Below are 22,462 nucleotides of genomic sequence, written 5' to 3' on the forward strand. Positions count from 1 at the left end.
CCACCTCTGGCAATGGTCCAGCCTCAGAGTCGGCGAGATCCCCAAGCGTGGGATCAACCTTAATAAAAAAGGGCCATCGCTACTCTGTACAGTTAGCGCAATTAGCGTTCCCAAGGAACACTATTACGTGCTGGGCCCATGCGGAGAGAGTGTCCGGGGAAATAAGAGAACCTGAAGACTTAGCCTCCTCCGCCATATCCAAGATCTTCGTGGCTAACCCTAAGGCATCCAACAGCTTGTCTTGACAAGCTCGCAACGACCTGTCAATGCCCTTCTTAGGGTCCTTGATGAGTTTCTGCAAAAAAGTCGCCATGCGAGGGTCAATGTCAGGGGTGGCGGCCACTTTACCCTCCACAGAGGGGCGAGGACACTCCGCCCTAAGGCAGCTCCAAGCTGAAGCCTCTAACAGCCGGCGGATGCGACTAGCCACATACTGGGCTACCTTCTCACATGGCGCCCAGTTCGACGATCTAGGATGGAGAATATCATCAGGTTCCAGCATGTCTGAGCAGATATCCTGGGAAGCCGGCTCAGACACCGGGCGGGACGGACGCCAGGGATGGGAGGGACCAGCATCATCGTCGTCCCCTGGAACAGAATCCCCGCGGGGGTGGGAGCCACAGGCGGAGCCTTAGCTGCCAAGAAGGCTTGTTTAAGGTAGGCAATGGCGTCCAAATCAACCCCAGCCTCCTTAGGGTGCTTGGCAGGGGGATTTAGGATCAGCGGCGGCACCGCTAGGGTCAGAAGAGGCGGCGGAAGCGTTAGGCTCAGGGGTGACCGGGGCGGCGTGGCTGGCCGTGGTGAGTGGGCAACCCTGGCCAGCTTCTCCCAGGCTTGCTCGATGCAGCAGGAGAGGCGGTCCTCTAACGGACCCATAGCCTGCTCCACCACCTTGTAGATGGATTCATCCACCTTATCATAGAAATTTTCGTCCCACTGTAATGCCGTTAGTGGGTCTTCCTCCCACTGATCATCATCATATGCATCATCCTGGTAAGAAGCCATGAGAGGTTCCGAAGAATGAACCAGGTAAGTGGGCAAATTGAAACAGGGGCTACCTCAGGCTATGGGAGGCTGGGCTTCAGCCTACAGGTAAGCTCACTACAGAAGGGGCAAGCCCTGGGCCCAAACAGCCTCAAGCAACAATGTAAGGGAGGCAGCCTGCTTCCTGGGCCTCAGCAGGTAATCCTGCTTGTCAGACTCTCACAGAGCATGAAGTGCATCAAAAAACGGACCCACAGTGTCAGAAGTAAAAACGCCACTCTGTCTAACAACAGATTTATATAGACTCTCAGGAAAGCGTTCATGGGCCGTTGAGCGCATCTGAAACTACAAAGACCCCGCAGGGTGTAAGAAGCAGTCAGGCAGGCAGTCTCCGGCACCGCAGGGAGTACCAAGGTCACATCACGGAATGCGCGTAATCCCAGGAACGGCTGTCATGCTGAGGACGCGATATGCCCTCCAGCGGCCGGAGGAATGCTGCGAGCCGCACTATGTCACCGCCGTTAGGGAGGGGCACTCCCACGGTGGGGCGCGCAAGTCCAAGGCGCTTGGCTGACATGCGCTGAAGTAAACAGTTAAAGTATTCCTGAAAAAACAAACGAGGGCAAAGCCACACGCTGCCAACAAAGAATGGCGGAAATGGCAAAGCAAGGCGCGCTGCAGCTTTTCAGAGCCTACGTGCCTAACAAAACCGCTTGACAAAATAGCAAAAAGAGCGCGATCGAGCCAAAGAAGCGCTCACAAGAACACAATGTAAATCAATATCAGAAACAATGAATATTAAAAAATACAACAGTATAGCAATGCCAGAATCACTGAATACCAATAAACATCAATTACACACTGAGAAAGAGAAACATGGCTTAACTGGCTGCGAGCAGCGAAGAAAGAGGGGGAATGGAAGCTGACAGAGGACTATTAGGGACATGGAGCCCTGTGATTGGTGGACTTATGTGGACGTTCTGTGTTGGGATACTCTATTGTTTGAATCTTGTTATCCCCTAAGGTTCATGGGAATAGTGGTTTTGTTAAGTTCTTTGAATGGCTGTTATTCAATAAAGTGAAGAAAGGATAGCATAATCCTCGCCTCCGGTCCTGACATAGAATTTAATTGCATATTTCATACCTCACATACAAGTGTCATATCAACACTGTTCCCTCTGACTCCTGCACACAAAAAATGCCCATAGACACTGGGCAGGCATCACATGTCGACTACTAGTTTGAAACTCAGCACTCTTACATCAAAGAACATGCATCAAGGAGACAGATGATAGAACCGCCTCACAACCTACACCATGGCTCACAATACTCTCACCACCTTCAGGAAAGGTTTCAAACCTTTCTTTTAACGCCCAACTTTGTAATATTTGAAGAAAAAAAAGTATGCCAAAAGTTCAAATTGTCACTTGCGTAATGAAGTTTCATTTAAAAGAGAGTCACATGAATCAATTCAAAAAGTAAAATAATCCTACTATGAAGCCTACTTTAACTTGTAGCTTTGAAGGGAAGTTCTTACTTAACCTAAAGTCACAGTTTGGAGTAATTAGTGCCTACAAAATAGCCACGAGGTCACCGTATCTTATTTTATGCACCTTTATATAAATATATATATAAATGAATAACGATGGTCACCAAAATAATCCAGAAACCATGTTAGATGTCCTTGATGGAGCGTATCTGTGTTGTTTGTTAAAAAGTTAATGCATGTGCAGAAAACATGGAAATAAAAACAAGAAATTAACTAGTCACAGCTGCATTGTTATAGCCCTATATATTATTTTAAATCTATGTAACTTTAATGCAATTGTATACATAACATTATACCAGTGTAATTCCCATTGTTAAAAGAAATGTTAGTTGGAAAAACTATGAAACCTGGTATAAGAACACATATCTTCAAAATGTTGCTACACCCATCCAGACAGGGTTCATTTTCATTGTAATAAACACAGATAAAATACAGAAATGTACAAACTATAGCAGTGGCCGCAATAAATAATTTACTCTATTTACTTGTATAGATTTAATCTCATGGATTGAAGTAAATGAAAATATTGTCACGTATTTCTGTAATGCTAAAATATAAAAGCTGTAGAGAGACAACTTTTTCATACATTCCTGGCCTATTTGCTGTGAGTTTGCATTTATTCTATTTAGATAGTTCTCCTATCCAAAGTCTATTTTTCATCTGATATCAAGAATTTGCTTCATCTGATCTATTTTGCTCCCCTTGGGGTGAGGTAATATAAATTTTATGGTCATGTTGTGTTCCCTAGCGAGTACCCCACCGACTCCATGTACGAGTTAAAAGTGCATGTAACTTCCCTCCTGTACCAGCTATGAAGACGCAAATACATTTGCGTCCAACGTTAACTTGTCCTCTTTCAGACCCACCATGAATGGGTTTGATGGTCCGTTCCTAAGTATGCTATGCCAACGTCTTTTTGAAGTGTACTCCTACGTTTTTCAGCCTGGCTGAAAGTAGGCCCTGAATCTCTGCCACCGAGCCTCTTTTCTGGCTTCTGACTGCGAGGGCCTCTGCCCAAGCAGCCCCCGTACCCGTGAACTCTGACTTACTTCTAGCGCGGCCCTCCGTGCTCAGCTCAGCCTGCTGCCTGCCAAGATTGACTATAACCTTCGAGTTATCTGTTTTCCTCCCCGAAGATACATTCCAGCCTGCTAGCTTCAGTAAACATCCTTCCTCAGCTACAGGGCTAAAGGGCCGACCTGTCTTTATGCAAGTAATTCATAGCCTCTGTTGCCATGCTTCCATGGAAGGCCCCATGCCCCCACGCTTCTCATACAGACACTCAGGCGCTTATACACGCACTCACAGCAAGTATAGAATAGCTTCTGCTCTAGAGACCTTTCTGCCCAGATAGCTTAGTTCCTAAACATCAGATATCGGATATGATAGAAGCACAAGTTGATCTGACATGCCAGACTTCTGTCTCTTTCCGCCAGTGTAAATGTCAAGTCCCCTGCACCCCGTCTATCACACGTCATGCAGCTGCGCGCGCATCCAAGCTTCCGATTTCCGCTGACATTGCAACATTCTGTTAGCACCACCCCTTGGTGCCACCCACTTGCGTCACCTATCAGTGACGTTTCTAGCACACACGCCTAGTTTACGCCTCTTGATGATGTACTAGCACCACGTGTATACTGTTATCTTGTCTTCTCTCAGCTGTTACGCCTCTTACATTGAACATTATGATGTAAATCAAGTATATAAGCTATGTATTGTCAATAAACGACGGCGCGCTCATCTATCCCTTCTGACACCCTGTGTGGTGGTCAGAACATGATATCCTGATTCCTTTATGAGGAATAAAACCCTTAGAAACTCTTACACCACGGACTCTGTTTTCCTTCTTTCCGATTGAGTTATTATTGATTAAGTACTTACCTGCATAGAAATTAAGAGAGTAAATTAATTATTTACATCATTGTGGCGCCCGAATAGGGACCCCTCCCCCACCTCACGCGCCGGAAGGTGCGTTGCAATCCGTGTCCCCTGCCATCAGTTAGACGGACAACACGTGTACTGGCAGGATTTCCTGCATCCCCCTCTGACACACGGAGGTGACGAAGACTGCGATCAGTGCCCAGACGAGGCGGTGAGGAGTGCGGAGGATCCCGACCAGAGCCCAGCCGAAGGAAGCAAGGTCCGAGGTGTGAAGAGGCCCACCAGTTTTCCGAAGTTTTCCGAAGTTTTCCGAAGTTTTCCGAAGTTTTCCGAAGTTCCGAGTCGAGTCCAGTCGAGTTTTCCGAGGCCTTCTGTTTTCCGTGCTTCCCGGTGAGTACCATTGCTGGGTCGTATCTAGACGGGTTTGGGTACGCAAGTCCGGTCTGCACTGTTTTTAGGCAGTGTATCTGTACTGTTTAGCAGTATATAAAGTATTCCGAATTTCTGCACTGTTACAGCAGTGTATCTGTATCGTTGAGCGGTACATTCAGAGTAGGGGGAAGTTAGCTATGTCTTTAAATGTTTCATGTGATTAATGTCGTGGTATGAATGTGATTGTTCTTGTGTATTATTGTGTTTTTTTTGTTTAAATAGTTACAGGCGAAATTAAGTATTAAGGATCAAGCATTTCAGTATCAAGTAGACACAATGCCGTTTTTTAACAAATTAAAGCAGATAGGAACTAGGAAAGGGATGTTAGAGGAAGAGATTCCAATCCCCCCTAGGGACACTCCAGGTAATTTCATGTATAATAAGCATGGCATAGACGCCATCTTGTATCTAGAGTTATGGACAGATTATACCAAGCACCTAGAGGAAAGATACCGATGGCCAGTTAACGGAACATGGGATGCCGAGTGCATCATAAAGGTAGAAGAAATATTACGGAAAAAGAAAGCTAGACAATCTCAGAAAGACGCCATAGAATTTTGGCGTAAGGAATCACGTAAGCGTGCTGATAGAGCACTCCGTAGAGAAGACAGGCTTAAAGAATCAGAAAAGGCCCAAGAAAACGAATTAGTTACTGAGGGAATTCGAGTAAAAGTAGAACAAATAGATCGTATCCTAAATGGCAAAGTGAACAACATGTATCTTTTGGCCGATGGTACCCCTGACGCCATTTCAGAAATACCGAAAAATTTGCCGTCACCATTAGTTCCAACTAAAGTAATGCATAAGACTACTAAAGACATATTCCTAAATTCATATCTCGAAGATGTAGCGCCAGCTTACACCAATCTGCCTGTTCGTGCCCTGCCTACTGACAGGGCCGGGGGTGGTACTGCCCCCCAAGATCACTCTCAGCCGACACCGAAAAAGACTAGTCCCGTTCCGCCAGCTCCGCCACTTCCCTCACCTAAAACTGATCTGCCGAAACCACTTCAATCAGATCCTACTAAAAGACAAATTCAGATACTGACTACATACAGAGATAATGCCCAAGTTTCCGCTTCAGAAGGTGCGACCGCGGGTCTCCAGACCCCGCCACCGACTCACAGATTAAATCTCAGAGGTATGCAGAGTCCTTTTACGCACAGATCCCCCCGTTCTTCTAATTCATCCCGTCTTGATGCACTAAAAGAAAATATGTCAGTTTGTAGATATGATCCAGAACCTGGACAGGACGACTTAATGATATTAGCGTCTTTACGGTTAAGATCTGCTACTGATAGTTTGCTATGTTATGCAGGAATGAAGGAGCACCTAGATAGAATATATGAGTTCGTTCAAACGGGAAAGGACCCCGACAGTATTAAGGATGCCCTGGAGAAACAGAAAGTTACCATGCAAGCACTGATACTACGATTTTTCATAAATTGTCTAATAAGAGAACGAGACAGGCCCGGAACAGAGCAGAGTGAATTGGATGCATTGAACAAGTGGGGTCAAAATATAGCCGATGGAAAACATGACAGACAAAATTGCATAGAGGCCATGTATAAAAAGATTAAGAAAGCAGTGATAGCAGTACACGAGAAAGAGAAAGAAAAGGCTCCCTCCGAGGAGGAAGAAGAATCTGAAGAACTAGAACCGACTACAAGCACTATAGCATATGTAGGTAAGGGAACTTATCTTAGGAAGGGTATCCGTCCAGAAAGCAAGAGAGTTTTCTTCTCTGCCTTAACGAATCCGAATTCTGCTGAACATCAGTTCCAGGAAACTGATAAACGGCTTCGAGATCGAGTTGGGTACCATGTACTCAATTCTATGGATGAACAAGAATTAGCCCGATCAGCGGTATCATGGGCCGAAAATGCAAACATATATAATGATGACACGGTAGCACAGACATTTCTGAACCTCTCCCCCGACGAACAGAAATTAGCAGGGGTATATATGATTCAGCACCTTCTCATCAAATACAGAAAACATTATTCCGATCCAGGTCCCTTACATGAGACACTAGAAGCACTACTGATGGATAGATGGAGAGGCCTAAGCACTAAATTAGTTCAAATAATTCTAGAACAACGACGCAGATATGACACCTTTGTAAGTCCTGAATATGTTCCCGCCCCACCTCCAGAAAGGAAAATGTACCATATGCAGTGCGGGGGTGGTATTGAAAGTCAGAACCCCTTGCGAGAAGTGCACCCTGTTATGGGTGAGGATAAAATTTTGAAACGCGTGTATGTACACACGCCTCTAACTAAATTAGAACTGTTAGAAATGAAGAAATTAGTACCGTGCCATGATAAAGACCCTGCAGGTTTTCATAGAGAGCTTAAAGACATGTTACTGATGGGGGACTACACATATGATGATATCATGAAAATGTTGAAAGTATTATTGCCTACGGGTATATTCGAGAAATTAAAGGAAAAGGACTGGGAGGTGGGAGACGCAAAGATTGCCTGGGCAGAAATAGAGGATGAAGAAAAGAAACGGGTTCCAGGGTTAGGCCTTGGGGACAAAACTAAAGCATTACCAGGTTTAATAGTACAGGTCCTGCCCAGATTATTGACAACTAGAAAGGAGGATTGGGATGCAATCTCGTCCTGTAAACAGAAACATGATGAAGATACTAGCGACTTTTATTCAAGATTTGAGAAATGTTTTATTATCAATAGTGGCCTCCAGCCAAGTAGCGAGTCGTACCCACATCTTTTTGTATCAAAGTTAGTCGAGAATTCCCTACCGTTAGTTAAAAATAGAGTGTATAAAGTCGAGAGTACATGGCAAGCAAATACGCCATCCCAGATGTTACAAATGTTACAATATCACCAGAATAGAATTAGGGAAGAACAAGATCAGGAACAGAAGCGCATGAAAGACACGAAAATGAAAATGTTAGTAGCCCAGACGGTCCCATCCGACAGTCACAGGAAAGGTACGACCCAGACAAGTCACGCTGCAGCTCCTGTTAAAGGGACATGCAATTATTGCAAGCAGCCAGGTCACTACGTACACGAATGTGCAGTTCTGAAACATAACATAGCGACAGGTAAAACTAAAGAGAGACCGCATCCGCCTAGACAAGACCATAACCAGCATCAGTCTACCCAGAATACACAGCCCATGCATGCATCCGCACAGACAGCACAGACCGTAGCAGTACCACAGCCACAGCCCATTGCTGCAACTCAGCAAGTCTCACAACAGATGTACCAGTATGCCCAGTCTGCTTACCCCGAATATTCCCGATATACATGAAACAGCCTAGAGAGGGAAGGTGGCTTGCCTCTTATCGAGATTCCTGTAGATCAAGAAGGTCCTTATGTACACAGTCAAGTATTGGGGAAAGATAGAAAGTTTTTAATTGACACAGGGGCAAGTCGCACTACAATAAGTCATGACGAAGTTCCAGGGGCACCCCTCTCAGGCTCACAAAATGTTTCCCTTGGTTTTTCAGGACAACCTATTGTAAATGAAGTATCAGAACCAGTTCCCCTGGCTGTGGGTCCATTATCACGCGTTACAGACCTGTTACTAACAAAATCATGTCCGGAAAATCTGTTAGGAATTAAAACACTGAAGGCTCTAGGGGCTATAATATGCTGCTCCCCGGAGGGAGTTAGACTCTTTCTGCGGGATTTCAAGGGTCATTACGTCCTTCGTGAGTTTGACGTCAGATTGAAAAATGTACCTGATTACTTGTGGGCAAAAGGCCCAACTGATGTAGGATGTATGCACATTACACCATACCGCGTTACCCTCAAGGCAGGTGTTGTATTACCCAGAATCAGACAATACAAGTTACCACCCGATGCTGTAGCGGCTTTACTGAAAATCATTGAAGAGCTCATTGCCCAAGGAGTGGTCGTCGAGACCGACTCCAATATCTGTAACTCACCCATCATTCCGATTCTTAAACGTACTGATCCCAATGCACCGCCAGTATATCGGCTGGTGATTGATCTTCGAGAATTGAATAAATGCATTATCCCACAGTATCCTGTGGTCCCCGATATATCATCTCTCTTGACTGCTATTGATTCAGAAGCAACGTTCTTTACTGTAATTGATCTCAAGAACGCCTTCTTCAGCGTGCCTATTGATCCAGAGAGCCAATATCTCTTCGGATTCTGTTTAAATGGACGCAGTTTCAAATTTTCGCGCGCACCTCAAGGATTCACAGAAAGCCCCAGCATCTATAGTCAAGCACTGAAAAGACAACTAGATTGTATTCAAATGCCAGTTAACACCGCTTTACTACAATACGTCGATGATCTGCTGATCACCGCACGAAGTGAGCCCGAATGTGAAAAAGCATCACTGACAGTTTTACATTTCCTGGCCGACAAGGGACACAAGGTGTCTCCTTCGAAGCTACAATTCTGTGTTCAGCAAGTTGTGTACTTGGGTCACTTGCTGTCCAAAGTGGGGAGACAGCTCACTCCCGATCGCATTCAGTTAATTGTGAACATGCCGCAACCCAAGACACAAAAGGAAGTGCGGGCCTTCATAGGCCTCACCTCGTACTGTAGACAATGGATTCCCCAGTATGCATTTCTAGCTAAACCACTCATCCAGTTAACGACACAGGAGGCAGCGACTTCGACTGTCCTCCCTTGGACTCAGGAACACACACAAGCTTTTGAAGAATTAAAGAAAGTTTTATGCCAAGCACCAGTTTTAGCGACACCATGTTACAGCAAACCGTTTACACTTTTTGTTACAGAACGTGATGGCACAGCGTTGTCTGTCCTCACTCAAGACCAAGCAGGTTCACATAAGCCTTGTGCTTATTTTTCTAGTACATTGGATTCAGTAGCTCAAGCACTCCCTGCGTGCTTAAAGTCAGTAGCAGCAACAGCGTTAGCAATAAGACAAAGTGATTCAATTGTTTTAGGTCATCAGTTAACAGTTCAAGTACCACATTCTGTAGAGGTTTTGTTAAACAGAACCCAGACTCAACACTTAACTATAGCACGACTGACAGGTTATGAATTAACACTATTCCAGCCACACATAGAAATCAGACGTTGCAGCATCCTGAACCCCGCAACACTGTTACCTACAGTTATGACAGATCCAGCTCCGCATGATTGTATAGAAATAATTAATGCAGTAACTAAGCCTAGACGAGACTTAACAGATGTCCCATTGACAAATCCAGACCTGACACTTTATGTGGACGGTTCATGCATGAGAACAAGTACAGGAGAATTAGTGGCCGCGTACGCCGTGACCACTGAAACTGAAATTAAAGAAACACATCGTATTGACACACTGTCTGCTCAAGCAGCAGAGCTCATCGCTCTGACCCGAGCCTGTATTCTAGCCAAGAACAGAAATGTTAACATATACACAGATTCCCGCTATGCCTTCGGAGTTGTACACGACTTCGGAGTCCTCTGGCAAGAACGAGGTTTTCTGACTTCCCATGGGGCCAAGATACAACATGGCCCCCTCATTCAAGCACTGTTAGAAGCAATACATTTGCCCTCGGGCATATCAGTCATGAAGTGTAAGGCACATACTAAAGTCACAGATTCTGTTTCCCAGGGTAACGACCTGGCAGACCAGACAGCAAAACATACAGCATTGACTTACACCCAGACTACTGATGTGACAAAGACAATAGTCCAGACACAGTGTATGACAGTTAGAGATCCCGCCCTAGACGTAATTGACATCCAGACACATGCTACTCCAGAGGAGATAAAGAAATGGACTGAACTAGGAGGGATTCAGACAGATCAAGGTTGGGTGACGAAGGGAAAATCTATATGGTTTCTCCCCGACTCAATGGTTCAAGTCATGATAAATACAGCACATAGTCCTGCCCATCTTGGAGAGAAAGCCATGTTAGACAGTTTACAGAATCTCTGGTACAACAAACACTTACGAGCAGCAGCAAAACAGAAAGTGCGTACTTGCATGATCTGTTGTCAGTTCAATCCAGGTAAAAGCGTCCCTGTTGAGCAAGGTGGATTTCATCCTCCCGATCACCCTTTTGAAGTCCTCCAGATGGATTATATCCAGATGAATAGCTGTAGAGGATTTAAGTATGTCCTTGTAATTGTTTGTGCTCTGTCCCGCTGGACCGAAGCATACCCAGTCCCAGACTACACTGCTCCGACCACTGCCAGACAGTTGGTTCGTGAATTCTTCCCACGGTACGGTTTGCCCCGTGTCGTGTACTCAGATAACGGACAGCCGTTCTCGTCCGAGTTGATGAAACAAGTTTCCCTCTTGCTAGGATATCAGTGGAGGTTCCACTGTGTCCGACATCCCGAAGCAGCTGGCCTTGTAGAAAGGCATAATCAGACACTAAAAATCCGCCTTGCCAAGATCTGTCAGGAAAAAGGGGTCGACTGGATAGTCGCCCTGCCCGTGGCACTATTCTACATGAGAATGGTTGCCCACTCGAGATCAGGGCTATCTCCGTACGAAGTGGTCTTTGGAAGACCGCCGAATATGTGGGGGACGCCCGTTCCGAAAAAGATCACTGATATTGATTGTAACATGTTGACAGATTACCTTGCCTCCTTGATGTCTGCACTCCAATCATGTCGTTCACAGGTTGCCGCAGCCTTCCCTGACAACACCGATGTAAAGGCGCATGAGGTCCGCCCAGGTGACCTGGTAGTCGTCCGGAATTTCGACCGGAAAAGTCCGCTGGAGCCCCGCTGGAAGTCTCCAAAGACCGTTCTGCTTACCACTAGGACCGCCGTGAAAATCGAGGGGAGAAAGGGGTGGGTCCACACGAGTCACATCAAACTATGCAATGAACTAAAAAACGGACTGAAACAGGACTCTGACTCGTCCACCCCCACCAAAGACTGTGTTGAAGCACAAGACGTTACTGTGCCTAAAAGAGAAAAGACTCCTCAAGAACTTTACCGAATGAAGCTTCGATCTAGCAAGTCAGACAGTTTAATTGTTTAAGTCCTCCCTTAGGTGAATCGGTTAAATAGTTTCTGACATGTATCCCCTAGATCGAGTTAGAGAGAGAGAGGAAAAGAGAAGAACATATTGCAAATCACTTCGTAGTCACTGCATAGTGACACTAATAATCATGTTTATTCTGAGTATTCTAATTATTATTGCCAGCATTCTGCTTCCTATGTACTGGCCTATTTTCAGGCGTGAACAATCTGCTTACAATGTCTCTGCTGAACACACTTTTAGTGAACTTCCTGCACATGAACTCTCTTACAGACTTGCGCTGCGCAACAATACATTCATTAGTATGTTACACCATTCCCATCAGACAAATAATGCTACAGACTGTTGGATATGTGGCCGACTCCCTCCCTACCAGAATTACAAGGGAGCTCTGCCTCTCTTTCCGTACCCATTCACTCACAATGGCTCCTGTGGAGCATGGTTTAAAATAATTAATTCTTTAGATCCTGATATTGCTGTTTTCGATGGGGGCTGGGTTTGGGGAAACTTGAACTTAGTCCTGCTCAACGTCTGTTATCCGGATAAAGAGGGACTTCCCACTCGAATAGGAACTGATCTAGAAAATGAAGTATATGGATTAGGTAATTACACAATTAGCCTTATGATCCTCACTGTTGAATCTGAAACTGCTCCAGTTTTGCCCCATATGTTAGTATTACCAGTCACAGGTGAATTATGTGTTAGCAAGAAAGGTTCAGTACACGTAGGTCATAGTAAATGCACTACTGTGGTCGAGTTCAGTGACCATGGTAAATCGTCCTTTAAAGCTATCAGTCATTCCTACTTTGTTTGTGGTCATACCGCATACATACGTTTGCCTCCAGATTGGGATGGTACCTGTTACATTGCCTTCCTTCTGCCACCTGTTTTCCTAGCTCCTCCTGATTACCATAGAAATACGAATCTAGCACCGAATAGACCCAAAAGAGATATTCCCCTTGTCGACTACACAGAAACGGCATGGGAACAGTACACTGATTTCAATAAAGGATTCTTTTTCTTCCTAGGACCTGTCCAAAACAGTAAATTAATACGCAGATTAACGAGAACACTTGAAGCAGTAGTGAACGAAACTGCCTCCGCTCTAGGTAACTTAACAGAGGAGCAGTCTGCTATACGGACTGTTGTCCTTCAAAATCGTCTTGTGATTGACGTCATCTTGGCAGATAGAGGTGGAGCTTGTAAGGTCATCGGGTCAAGTTGCTGTGTTTTCATTCCACAAAACGCACCATCTGTCTATCAAGCTATCACCCGTTTACATAAAATTGCAAATCAGATACATCAGAATCCAGGCACCTGGACTTGGTCCGGTTGGTTCTGGACTACGTTAACGGCTTGGGGATGGAAGATCTTATCGTTCCTAGGCATTGGCCTTGTTATAGTATTCAGTTGTTGCCTGTGCCTGCAGTGTGGGCCAGCGATATGTGGACTGTGTGCCACATCCTGCATTGAGCATTCCAGTTGCCTCTCAAACAGTCAAAGAAAGAAAGACGAACATATAATGTTACAAGAACAAACTGATCGATTTATGAGGATCGACATATCATGAAGGGTCCGTAGGGAACAAGGAGGGAATGAGGTAATATAAATTTTATGGTCATGTTGTGTTCCCTAGCGAGTACCCCACCGACTCCATGTACGAGTTAAAAGTGCATGTAACTTCCCTCCTGTACCAGCTATGAAGACGCAAATACATTTGCGTCCAACGTTAACTTGTCCTCTTTCAGACCCACCATGAATGGGTTTGATGGTCCGTTCCTAAGTATGCTATGCCAACGTCTTTTTGAAGTGTACTCCTACGTTTTTCAGCCTGGCTGAAAGTAGGCCCTGAATCTCTGCCACCGAGCCTCTTTTCTGGCTTCTGACTGCGAGGGCCTCTGCCCAAGCAGCCCCCGTACCCGTGAACTCTGACTTACTTCTAGCGCGGCCCTCCGTGCTCAGCTCAGCCTGCTGCCTGCCAAGATTGACTATAACCTTCGAGTTATCTGTTTTCCTCCCCGAAGATACATTCCAGCCTGCTAGCTTCAGTAAACATCCTTCCTCAGCTACAGGGCTAAAGGGCCGACCTGTCTTTATGCAAGTAATTCATAGCCTCTGTTGCCATGCTTCCATGGAAGGCCCCATGCCCCCACGCTTCTCATACAGACACTCAGGCGCTTATACACGCACTCACAGCAAGTATAGAATAGCTTCTGCTCTAGAGACCTTTCTGCCCAGATAGCTTAGTTCCTAAACATCAGATATCGGATATGATAGAAGCACAAGTTGATCTGACATGCCAGACTTCTGTCTCTTTCCGCCAGTGTAAATGTCAAGTCCCCTGCACCCCGTCTATCACACGTCATGCAGCTGCGCGCGCATCCAAGCTTCCGATTTCCGCTGACATTGCAACATTCTGTTAGCACCACCCCTTGGTGCCACCCACTTGCGTCACCTATCAGTGACGTTTCTAGCACACACGCCTAGTTTACGCCTCTTGATGATGTACTAGCACCACGTGTATACTGTTATCTTGTCTTCTCTCAGCTGTTACGCCTCTTACATTGAACATTATGATGTAAATCAAGTATATAAGCTATGTATTGTCAATAAACGACGGCGCGCTCATCTATCCCTTCTGACACCCTGTGTGGTGGTCAGAACATGATATCCTGATTCCTTTATGAGGAATAAAACCCTTAGAAACTCTTACACCACGGACTCTGTTTTCCTTCTTTCCGATTGAGTTATTATTGATTAAGTACTTACCTGCATAGAAATTAAGAGAGTAAATTAATTATTTACATCAGGGGAGCACTGCGTTTTCAGGTTGATGGCATGATGGAGGGCTGGATCTGGAAGATGGCAGCAGCATTGAAATCCCATAACAAGCAATATAATGTGATTATTGCTGACTGGCTCACCCTTGCTCACCAGCACTATGCCATTGCAGTACAGAACACACGCCTCATTGGTCGGGAGCTTGCAGAGTTTGTTGAGTGGCTGGAGGTAAGTAACCATATATGAATTTAAGTAAAAATATATCTACTATCCTCACTTATTTGCGTAGAATTTGCAGATATGAAAATTGTGGATACAAAAGAGAAAGAAAAACTATCATAAATTACAATAATATTTATGTTTAAAATCAATTAGGACATTGGGCAAAGTGCATGTCTATTTTAGAGAAAGACAACTTGACCAAAAAGAATCTTGCCACGTTATATAAACTGGAGTCAGAATAGAAGTCCAGTCAATTTTACACAAGAAGGCCAATTAAGGAAAAAACATCATGGGTAGAGGTAGGTTATAATTTTATCTTGGCCCGTAGATCAGAGCACTGAAAGATGAGGAAATAGTAGGTAAGAGCTAACTATTTTCTTGTTAGATGTTGAACTGAATGCCAGAATCTAGGGTAAGAGAAGGCTATCTGTAGACCCAGCATTAGTTGTCTGCCTGAAGTGCTTTAAAAGTTTTCTCAAGTAAATCTGAGGGAGTTGTATCAAATCAAAGTTGACAGGCATATAACAGACCTAAGACTTGAGTTGCAACCTGAGAAGCACTACAATTGGTGCTAATGTCATTGTGAGAGCTGTAAAGGTTACAAAATTTACCAATGCAAAATGTACTAATGTGTAAAAGAATAATAAGGAGCCAAACCTTTAGGGGGCAAGTAGTTTGAATGCTGCCTGGGGCATGTGGCTGGACAGCTTACTTATGAGCCAATATGCATTTAATGTGTGGCGTTCAATGTGATCAAGAATATGGGCTCAGAGGAGTCGGTGAAAAACAGAGTAGTACGGGGCAAGTAGGCGTATTCATGATGGCCCCTGAGGTGTATTCAGTATTTATCTTACCTGATAAAGTCAAGAACTAGAGTGGCTAGAATTTATCGAGTACAATAAATAGCACCTATTTCAACTTTTTCCCTACATATGGAACATAATATATATATATATTTTGGTGCTTACTGAACCAAAATACGTATGTCCCCATAATTACTGGACCTTTTCCTGCTGTTAAATTGTAGGTTTCCCCTGCTGAAACTTACCAGGGGGATTAATACTTATTAAGTGTGATACATTTTTCACAACTCATAATCTAACACCTGAACTAAAAAGCATTTGCTGAGTGATCATAATTTTCTGGCTCACTGGTAATCAGGGCAATAAATTAGAGGTGCAAGGACTAATATACTGAGTCAATCAAAGCAAATGTTATCACACCAAAACTCATCTAGATGAATGGTGGGGCAAGCATATGGGTTGTAAATATATGTCTTGAGGGTGGCTTAGTGGCAGCCTCTGAGCCTAGTTGGGGTTGTGTCCCTGATTCAATACCAAGGATCACATACACTCAGGAACACCATGACTGTGGGTGGGCACTGATTGGTGTACCACCTAGAATTATAAACTTTATTTTTACCCTGTATTTTAGTCCCCTAATTGTGCTGTCTAATAAGTAGTAATCTCTGATGTCTTGAATTAGAAGGGATTTAAAATGTGGCTGTTCATGAAAGTGACTCTGTAAAAAAGACTTAACTGAGTGATATTGACACCCAGATATTCATCTTCTCAGAACACAAACACAGCCCTTGTATGTGTGGTGTACGTATTTGCTTGTGCGCCATTTTTCTGCTTACCCAATGACAAAAAGAAAAAGAGTTACTGAGGAAAATAGAACACTTTTAACTTATTTCAACAGACTTTTGGGCCTGATTTAGATCTCGGCGGATGGGCTACTCCATCACAACGGTGACGGATATCATGTCTGCCGAAATATAAATCCCGTTAAATCCTATGGGATTTATATTTCAGCAGACAGGATATCCATCACCATTGTGATGGAGTAACCTATCTGCCAAGATCTAAATCAGGCCCTTTGTAAAATATACTAACATATAGGGATTTTCTCCCATGCGGTAAGAATGGATGTTTAACAAGTGCCGATTTGTCAGGGGTTTGTGCTTCAAGCTATTGCAGCTGGCACTGGGATCTGACTCCTGGGAGTCCTCCACCCGAAAAGTAACAATTTATTTATTTAATTATTTCTAAATTTATAAAGCGCGAACAAATACCACAAGTGGTGTCTCGGCGCTAGGCAGAAACAGAGAGGCACATCCTGTGCATTATTGAGTGAATAACCATGTCTTCACTTGCCTTCTGAAGAGCAGCAGTGAGGCGCTGGTTTTTATGTGATGGGGCAAGGAGTTCCAGAGCCTCGAGGCGGCCACCAAGAAGCGTCTGTCTCCCCAAGTGACTGTTCTCACTCGTTGAACGCATAGTGATGCGGAAGAGGCTGATCTTAGCGCTCTATTGGGAACGTACAGCTGCAGTGATTTCCTAAAAAAGTCGGGTCCTTGGTTATTCAGTGCCCTGTATATGATGTACAGAGCCTTGAATTTTGTTCTCTTTTTTATTGGGAGCCAGTGCAGTTGGTAGATGACTGATGAGATCGATGCAAACTTGGGAGTTCTGGTCAGGATTCGCGCCGTGGCGTTCTGCACCATTTGTAGCTTTTTGAGGACCTGCTCCTGAGCATTCAGCAGAAGCCCATTACAGTAGTCCACCTTGGAGAGCACCAAGGAGGACATCAGGGTTTTCCCTGCGGATAGTGGAAGGTAGGGTAGTAACTTTTTCACTTTCCGTAGCGTGAAGAAGGAAGAGGAGACTACTGCGTTGGCGTGATTAGTGAAACTCAGTTTGTTGTCAAACAACACTCCTAAGTTTCTGACTTTTGAGACTGGGATAGGTGGGTTGCCCATTTCCGGTGGCCACCAAATCGGGGACCAAGCTGGTTTTAGGTCTCCAAACACCAGTACCTCGGTCTTGTCGGTGTTTAATTTTAGACAATTGTTGTCCATCCAACGACTGATGGCTCTCATGCCAGTCTGAAAGTTGGCTGCCACTTCGATCCCGTTCTTATGTACTGCCAACACCAGCTGGGTGTCGTCGGCGTACGAAGTCACTCCCATTCCATAGGTTTTAATGACCCTCGCCAAGTCCGCCACATAGATGTTGAAAAGTGTCGGACTCAGCGAGGATCCCTGGGGGACTCCGCACGGCAGCACAAATGTTGGTGAATAGAAGTTCCCCATCTTCACTGACTGTTCTCTATTGGCTAGGAAAGATGTCAGAAGTTCCGCAGCCCTGCCCTTTATGCCCAAGGCTTTGACACGGTCGATCAGGATGTTATGATCGACCGTGTCAAAAGCCGCTGATAGATCTAGCAGGATCAGAACAGCCGAACCTCCCTGGTCCATGATCTGTCTGATCTCTTCAGAGGCCTTGATGAGCGCTGTCTCTGTTCCATGTCCTCTTCTGAACCCGAACTGGGTGTTGTCTAACAGGTTGTGTTGGTCAATGTAGTTGGCCAGCTGTTTGTTTATGGCTTTTTCAAGAATTTTAGCTGGATAAGGGAGAGCTGCTATAGGGCGGTAATTTTTTAGTTCCAAGGTGTTAAGGGTTGGTTTTTTTAAAAGTGGTTTTATTATTGCGGTTTTCCAATTTTGGGGATATTTTCCTGTTTCACAGATGGTGCTGCAGATGTTCTCCAGGATTGGTGCTACTACGTCAGATGTTAGTTTGATAATGGTTGGTGGACAAGGGTCGAGAGGGGATCCTGACATGGTGGTTTTGATGAGATCTTTTATTTCTGGTAATGATGGGGGGATAAATTCGTTCAGAGATGAGGACGTGAGTTCTATGTTCCTGAAGTTATCTGACAGTTCCTCATTCGTAATGTTATTGAATTTATCAAAAATTTCAGTTACCTTGGTTCTGAAGAAGTCAGCCATTTTATTGCAAAAGTCTTGGGAGGTTTCGGTGATATTAGCTGTTGGTATCGTTGTTAATGTAGCCACTGTCTGGTATAGTTGCTTACTGGAGTTCTGTGCTCTTTCTATCTGTTCACAGAAGTATTTACTTTTTTCCAGTCTTAGCGTCTTCCTATAGTGTGTTAGCGCTTGTTTGTATCTTTCTTTGTCGTTGTTATCATAATTGATTCGCCAGCGCCTTTCTAAGTTGCGGCATTTCTGTCTTTCTAGTCTTAGCAGTTCAGAAAACCAAGGGGCTGATGGTGTTGCACGATTTGACCGTACTCTTTTTAGAGGTGCTACTTGATTTAAGGTATCTGTAAGCCATTGGTTATAATTGTTTGCCGCTAGTTGAGGGTCTGATACTAAAGGTGGTTTAGTGTTTCCCAGAGTCTCGGATAGTATGTTCTTTTCTATATTTTTCCAATCCCTACTGAGCCTCTGTTGTTTTTTTGCCGAAGGTTGATTTTTGTGTTTCTTGACACAAACGGAGAAAGCCACCACTGCATGGTCTGACCATACAATGGGAATTACAGTAGGGGGGTCAATGGCCGGATTATTCGTGAACAATCCATCCAGAATGTGGCCTGCTTTGTGTGTGGGTGAGGTGACCAACTGGTCTAGGCCAGCTGCCTTGAGGTCCTCAATCAGACTCAGGGTATCTTTGTCCGATGTATTTTCTAAATGAAAGTTGAAGTCTCCGAGTATTGTGAAGTCAGAGACTTCTGGCACTATTTCTAATAAAGTGCTAATGGATTGGAGAAAAGGTGTTCGGGCCGCTGGGGGACGATAGAGCAGAACTCCATTGAACACTTGGGTGGGGGAGAGCGTGATAGAGAAAGATAATGTTTCGGCCGGGATAGTGGCTGAGGTTCCAGTTTTTACTGCTAAGTTTTGCCGTAGGATTATGGCGAGGCCGCCTCCTTTTTTTCCGGCCGGTCTGTCTTGTCTGACAATGTAATAGCCCTCAGGGACGGCTGTTACGAGATCGGGGTCAGAGGCCAAGTCGGCCCATGTTTCTGTTATGAACAGAATATCCAGTTTGTGTGCCGATATTAATTCGGCCACCTCTTCTCTATGTTTACACATAGATCTTGCGTTCACCAGTGCGCACTTGATGCTTATGGTCTCTTTATGTGGAGCCCCAGTGGTTGGGGATGTCTGAGTGAGGGGGTGAATGGGTTTGAGGTTGCATTTGGAGCAGGCTTTATGAATTAGGTCAGAATGCGCGTCTAAGTTAAGAAGTGGGCAGTCCTGGCAGAGCATGCTGTTTCGAATCTCTGTTAGGTTGGAGGAAGAGTATTTCAGAGACTTACTGTGCAGGTATGGAGGCAAGCTAGGAGTTAGGGCTCTGGGCGTGGGTCAGGCGCGGACTGGCGCAGACTGGCACCCCTTTGGCGCGGCTTCGGCGTGCCATCGTCGCGCCCGCTGCGCACGTCCACTGCGCTTCCGGCAGTTGTTCATGATTTTATAGTAGGAGCTTAAGCGTAGGAGGGCGTGGCCACCAGAGATGGACGTGTCTCTAGGCTCCTCGCTGCAAGCAATGGCGGCAGAGAAAGCGAGCGTTTTACCGATTCCAGCAAGTAATCAGCTGATCGGCGTGGTTAAGGTGGGTGTCAAGGATTAGCTAGTAAGTGAAAACAGTTTTAAAAACACAGCATACACTTTTAAAATACGAGGTATCATTCAGTGGCTCCCGGCTTCCGCCTCAGGAGTGACTCTGTCTGCAGGGCAGCGCTAGTGGTCAGCGCGCTCTGTTTATATTAGAAAGGGGGCATGGCCACCAGAGATGGGCGTGTCTCTAGGCTCCTCGCTCCAAGCAATGGCGGCAGAGAAAGCGAGCGTTTTACCGATTCCAGCAAGTAATCAGCTGATCGGCGTGGTTAAGGTGGGTGTCAAGGATTAGCTAGTAAGTGAAAACAGTTTTAAAAACACAGCATACACTTTTAAAATACGAGGTATCATTCAGTGGCTCCCGGCTTCCGCCTCAGGAGTGACTCTGTCTGCAGGGCAGCGCTAGTGGTCAGCGCGCTCTGTTTATATTAGAAAGGGGGCGTGGCCACCAGAGATGGGCGTGTCTCTAGGCTCCTCGCTCCAAGCAATGGCGGCAGAGAAAGCGAGCGTTTTACCGATTCCAGCAAGTAATCAGCTGATCGGCATGGTTAAGGTGGGTGTCAAGGATTAGCTAGTAAGTGAAAACAGTTTTAAAAACACAGCATACACTTTTAAAATACGAGGTATCATTCAGTGGCTCCCGGCTTCCGCCTCAGGAGTGACTCTGTCTGCAGGGCAGCGCTAGTGGTCAGCGCGCTCTGTTTATATTAGAAAGGGGGCGTGGCCACCAGAGATGGGCGTGTCTCTAGGCTCCTCGCTCCAAGCAATGGCGGCAGAGAAAGCGAGCGTTTTACCGATTCCAGCAAGTAATCAGCTGATCGGCGTGGTTAAGGTGGGTGTCAAGGATTAGCTAGTAAGTGAAAACAGTTTTAAAAACACAGCATACACTTTTAAAATACGAGGTATCATTCAGTGGCTCCCGGCTTCCGCCTCAGGAGTGACTCTGTCTGCAGGGCCAATGCATATGTTCTAACTGCTGTGGTGACTAACAAGCTCACCCAGGAGAAGGTGAAAGAAGTGATTGCCCAATTAGGTAGTCTGTTCCTTGCTCGGATATTTGTCGAGTGCTCAAAAGCAATCAATTTAGGATACTATGTAATGAAAACAAATGTTTTAAGTCGCACCGCTTTGAAAAAGGGCTGTCTTATGAAATGGCTTCCTTGGTCTTTCACAATATTGGAACAATTATAGTAACTCAGATGCAAAACTCTGTGATGTGTCTGGCATTTTCCAGTGGCTACTGGCTAGGGAATTAGTTTCAGAGCTTGACAGGCTGTGATGATCAAGCTCTGACGGCCAATGCTTCCTCATCCCACTCTCTGCCTGGACCCACATCTGTGTTCCCCATGATTCAAAGGGGCATCCTTTTCGTTTAAAGCTAAATATTGAAATTCACCAAAAGAAGAAATTACCAAATCAATAATACCAAGTGATGTTACATCTACTGACTACGACATAGGTAGCTATGTAAACGATGCATCTCCAAACTCCACTGTACTCAGTGTAACAACAGTATACTAAAGAACAATAATCCCCTGCCCATACCCATTATCACTCACCTTGCCAGAACCTATTTTTGATCAGAATGGTTAACCCAACAATGGCCGTCCCTCAAATACGTTTTCTTGTATGCCCCGTCCAAGAGCCTATCCTCTCACAAGAATGTAAGTAAAAAACATAAGTTGAAAGACTTGTACTCTATATAGATGCTCTTTGACTGTGTCCAGCCATGTAAGATTCTAAATCAGTGGGCACCAGATGGCCATAAACATGTTGAGGGGACCAAACTGAACAAAATACATGTTTTCATGGGCAGCACCACACATAGGTTATGAAACCATCTTATCATGGTGGGAGGATCCATTTATTTCTAGGCTGCTACTATCAACTGCTTTGTTGCCATAACATTTGTCTCATCAGAATTCTATCAGCTCATGAAATTCTCCAAATCCTAATAAAAGAAAAACACTTAAAGGAGTCCTGAAATAGTGCAACAGGGACAAATGTGCTCCCGCTACTTGCCTCTCTCCTCTCTACCTTACCCCTTGGCCATGCTGACGCTTAAACTAGGTCTGAGAAACCCGCGTTCATCTTTCAATCTCCCCTAACGAAATACCAATTATGATAGCTCCATTGACCTTGCTTTTCTATTATTAGATTTTTCCTAACTAATTAATGTTATCTGGGACCTTGGTGCTACAATGTAAACCTTGCTGACACCTTGG

General features: G+C 45.0%; 1 protein-coding gene across 3 annotated transcripts in view; it reads left to right on the top strand.

Moving 5' to 3' along the window:
- LIPC (lipase C, hepatic type) overlaps nucleotides 1–22,462 on the top strand; it is a 607,669-nt gene that overhangs the window by 312,308 nt on the left and 272,899 nt on the right. For all 3 annotated transcript variants that reach the window (XM_086959372.1, XM_086959371.1, XM_086959373.1), the window contains exon 3: nucleotides 14,639–14,818. In XM_086959372.1, coding sequence (XP_086815498.1) covers nucleotides 14,639–14,818 — 180 coding nt within the window. The remainder of the gene's footprint in view (nucleotides 1–14,638; nucleotides 14,819–22,462) is intronic.

This window comes from Lissotriton vulgaris, chromosome 2_2 (genome assembly GCF_964263255.1).
Source record: "Lissotriton vulgaris chromosome 2_2, aLisVul1.2, whole genome shotgun sequence".
Classification (NCBI taxonomy): Eukaryota; Metazoa; Chordata; class Amphibia; order Caudata; family Salamandridae; genus Lissotriton; species Lissotriton vulgaris.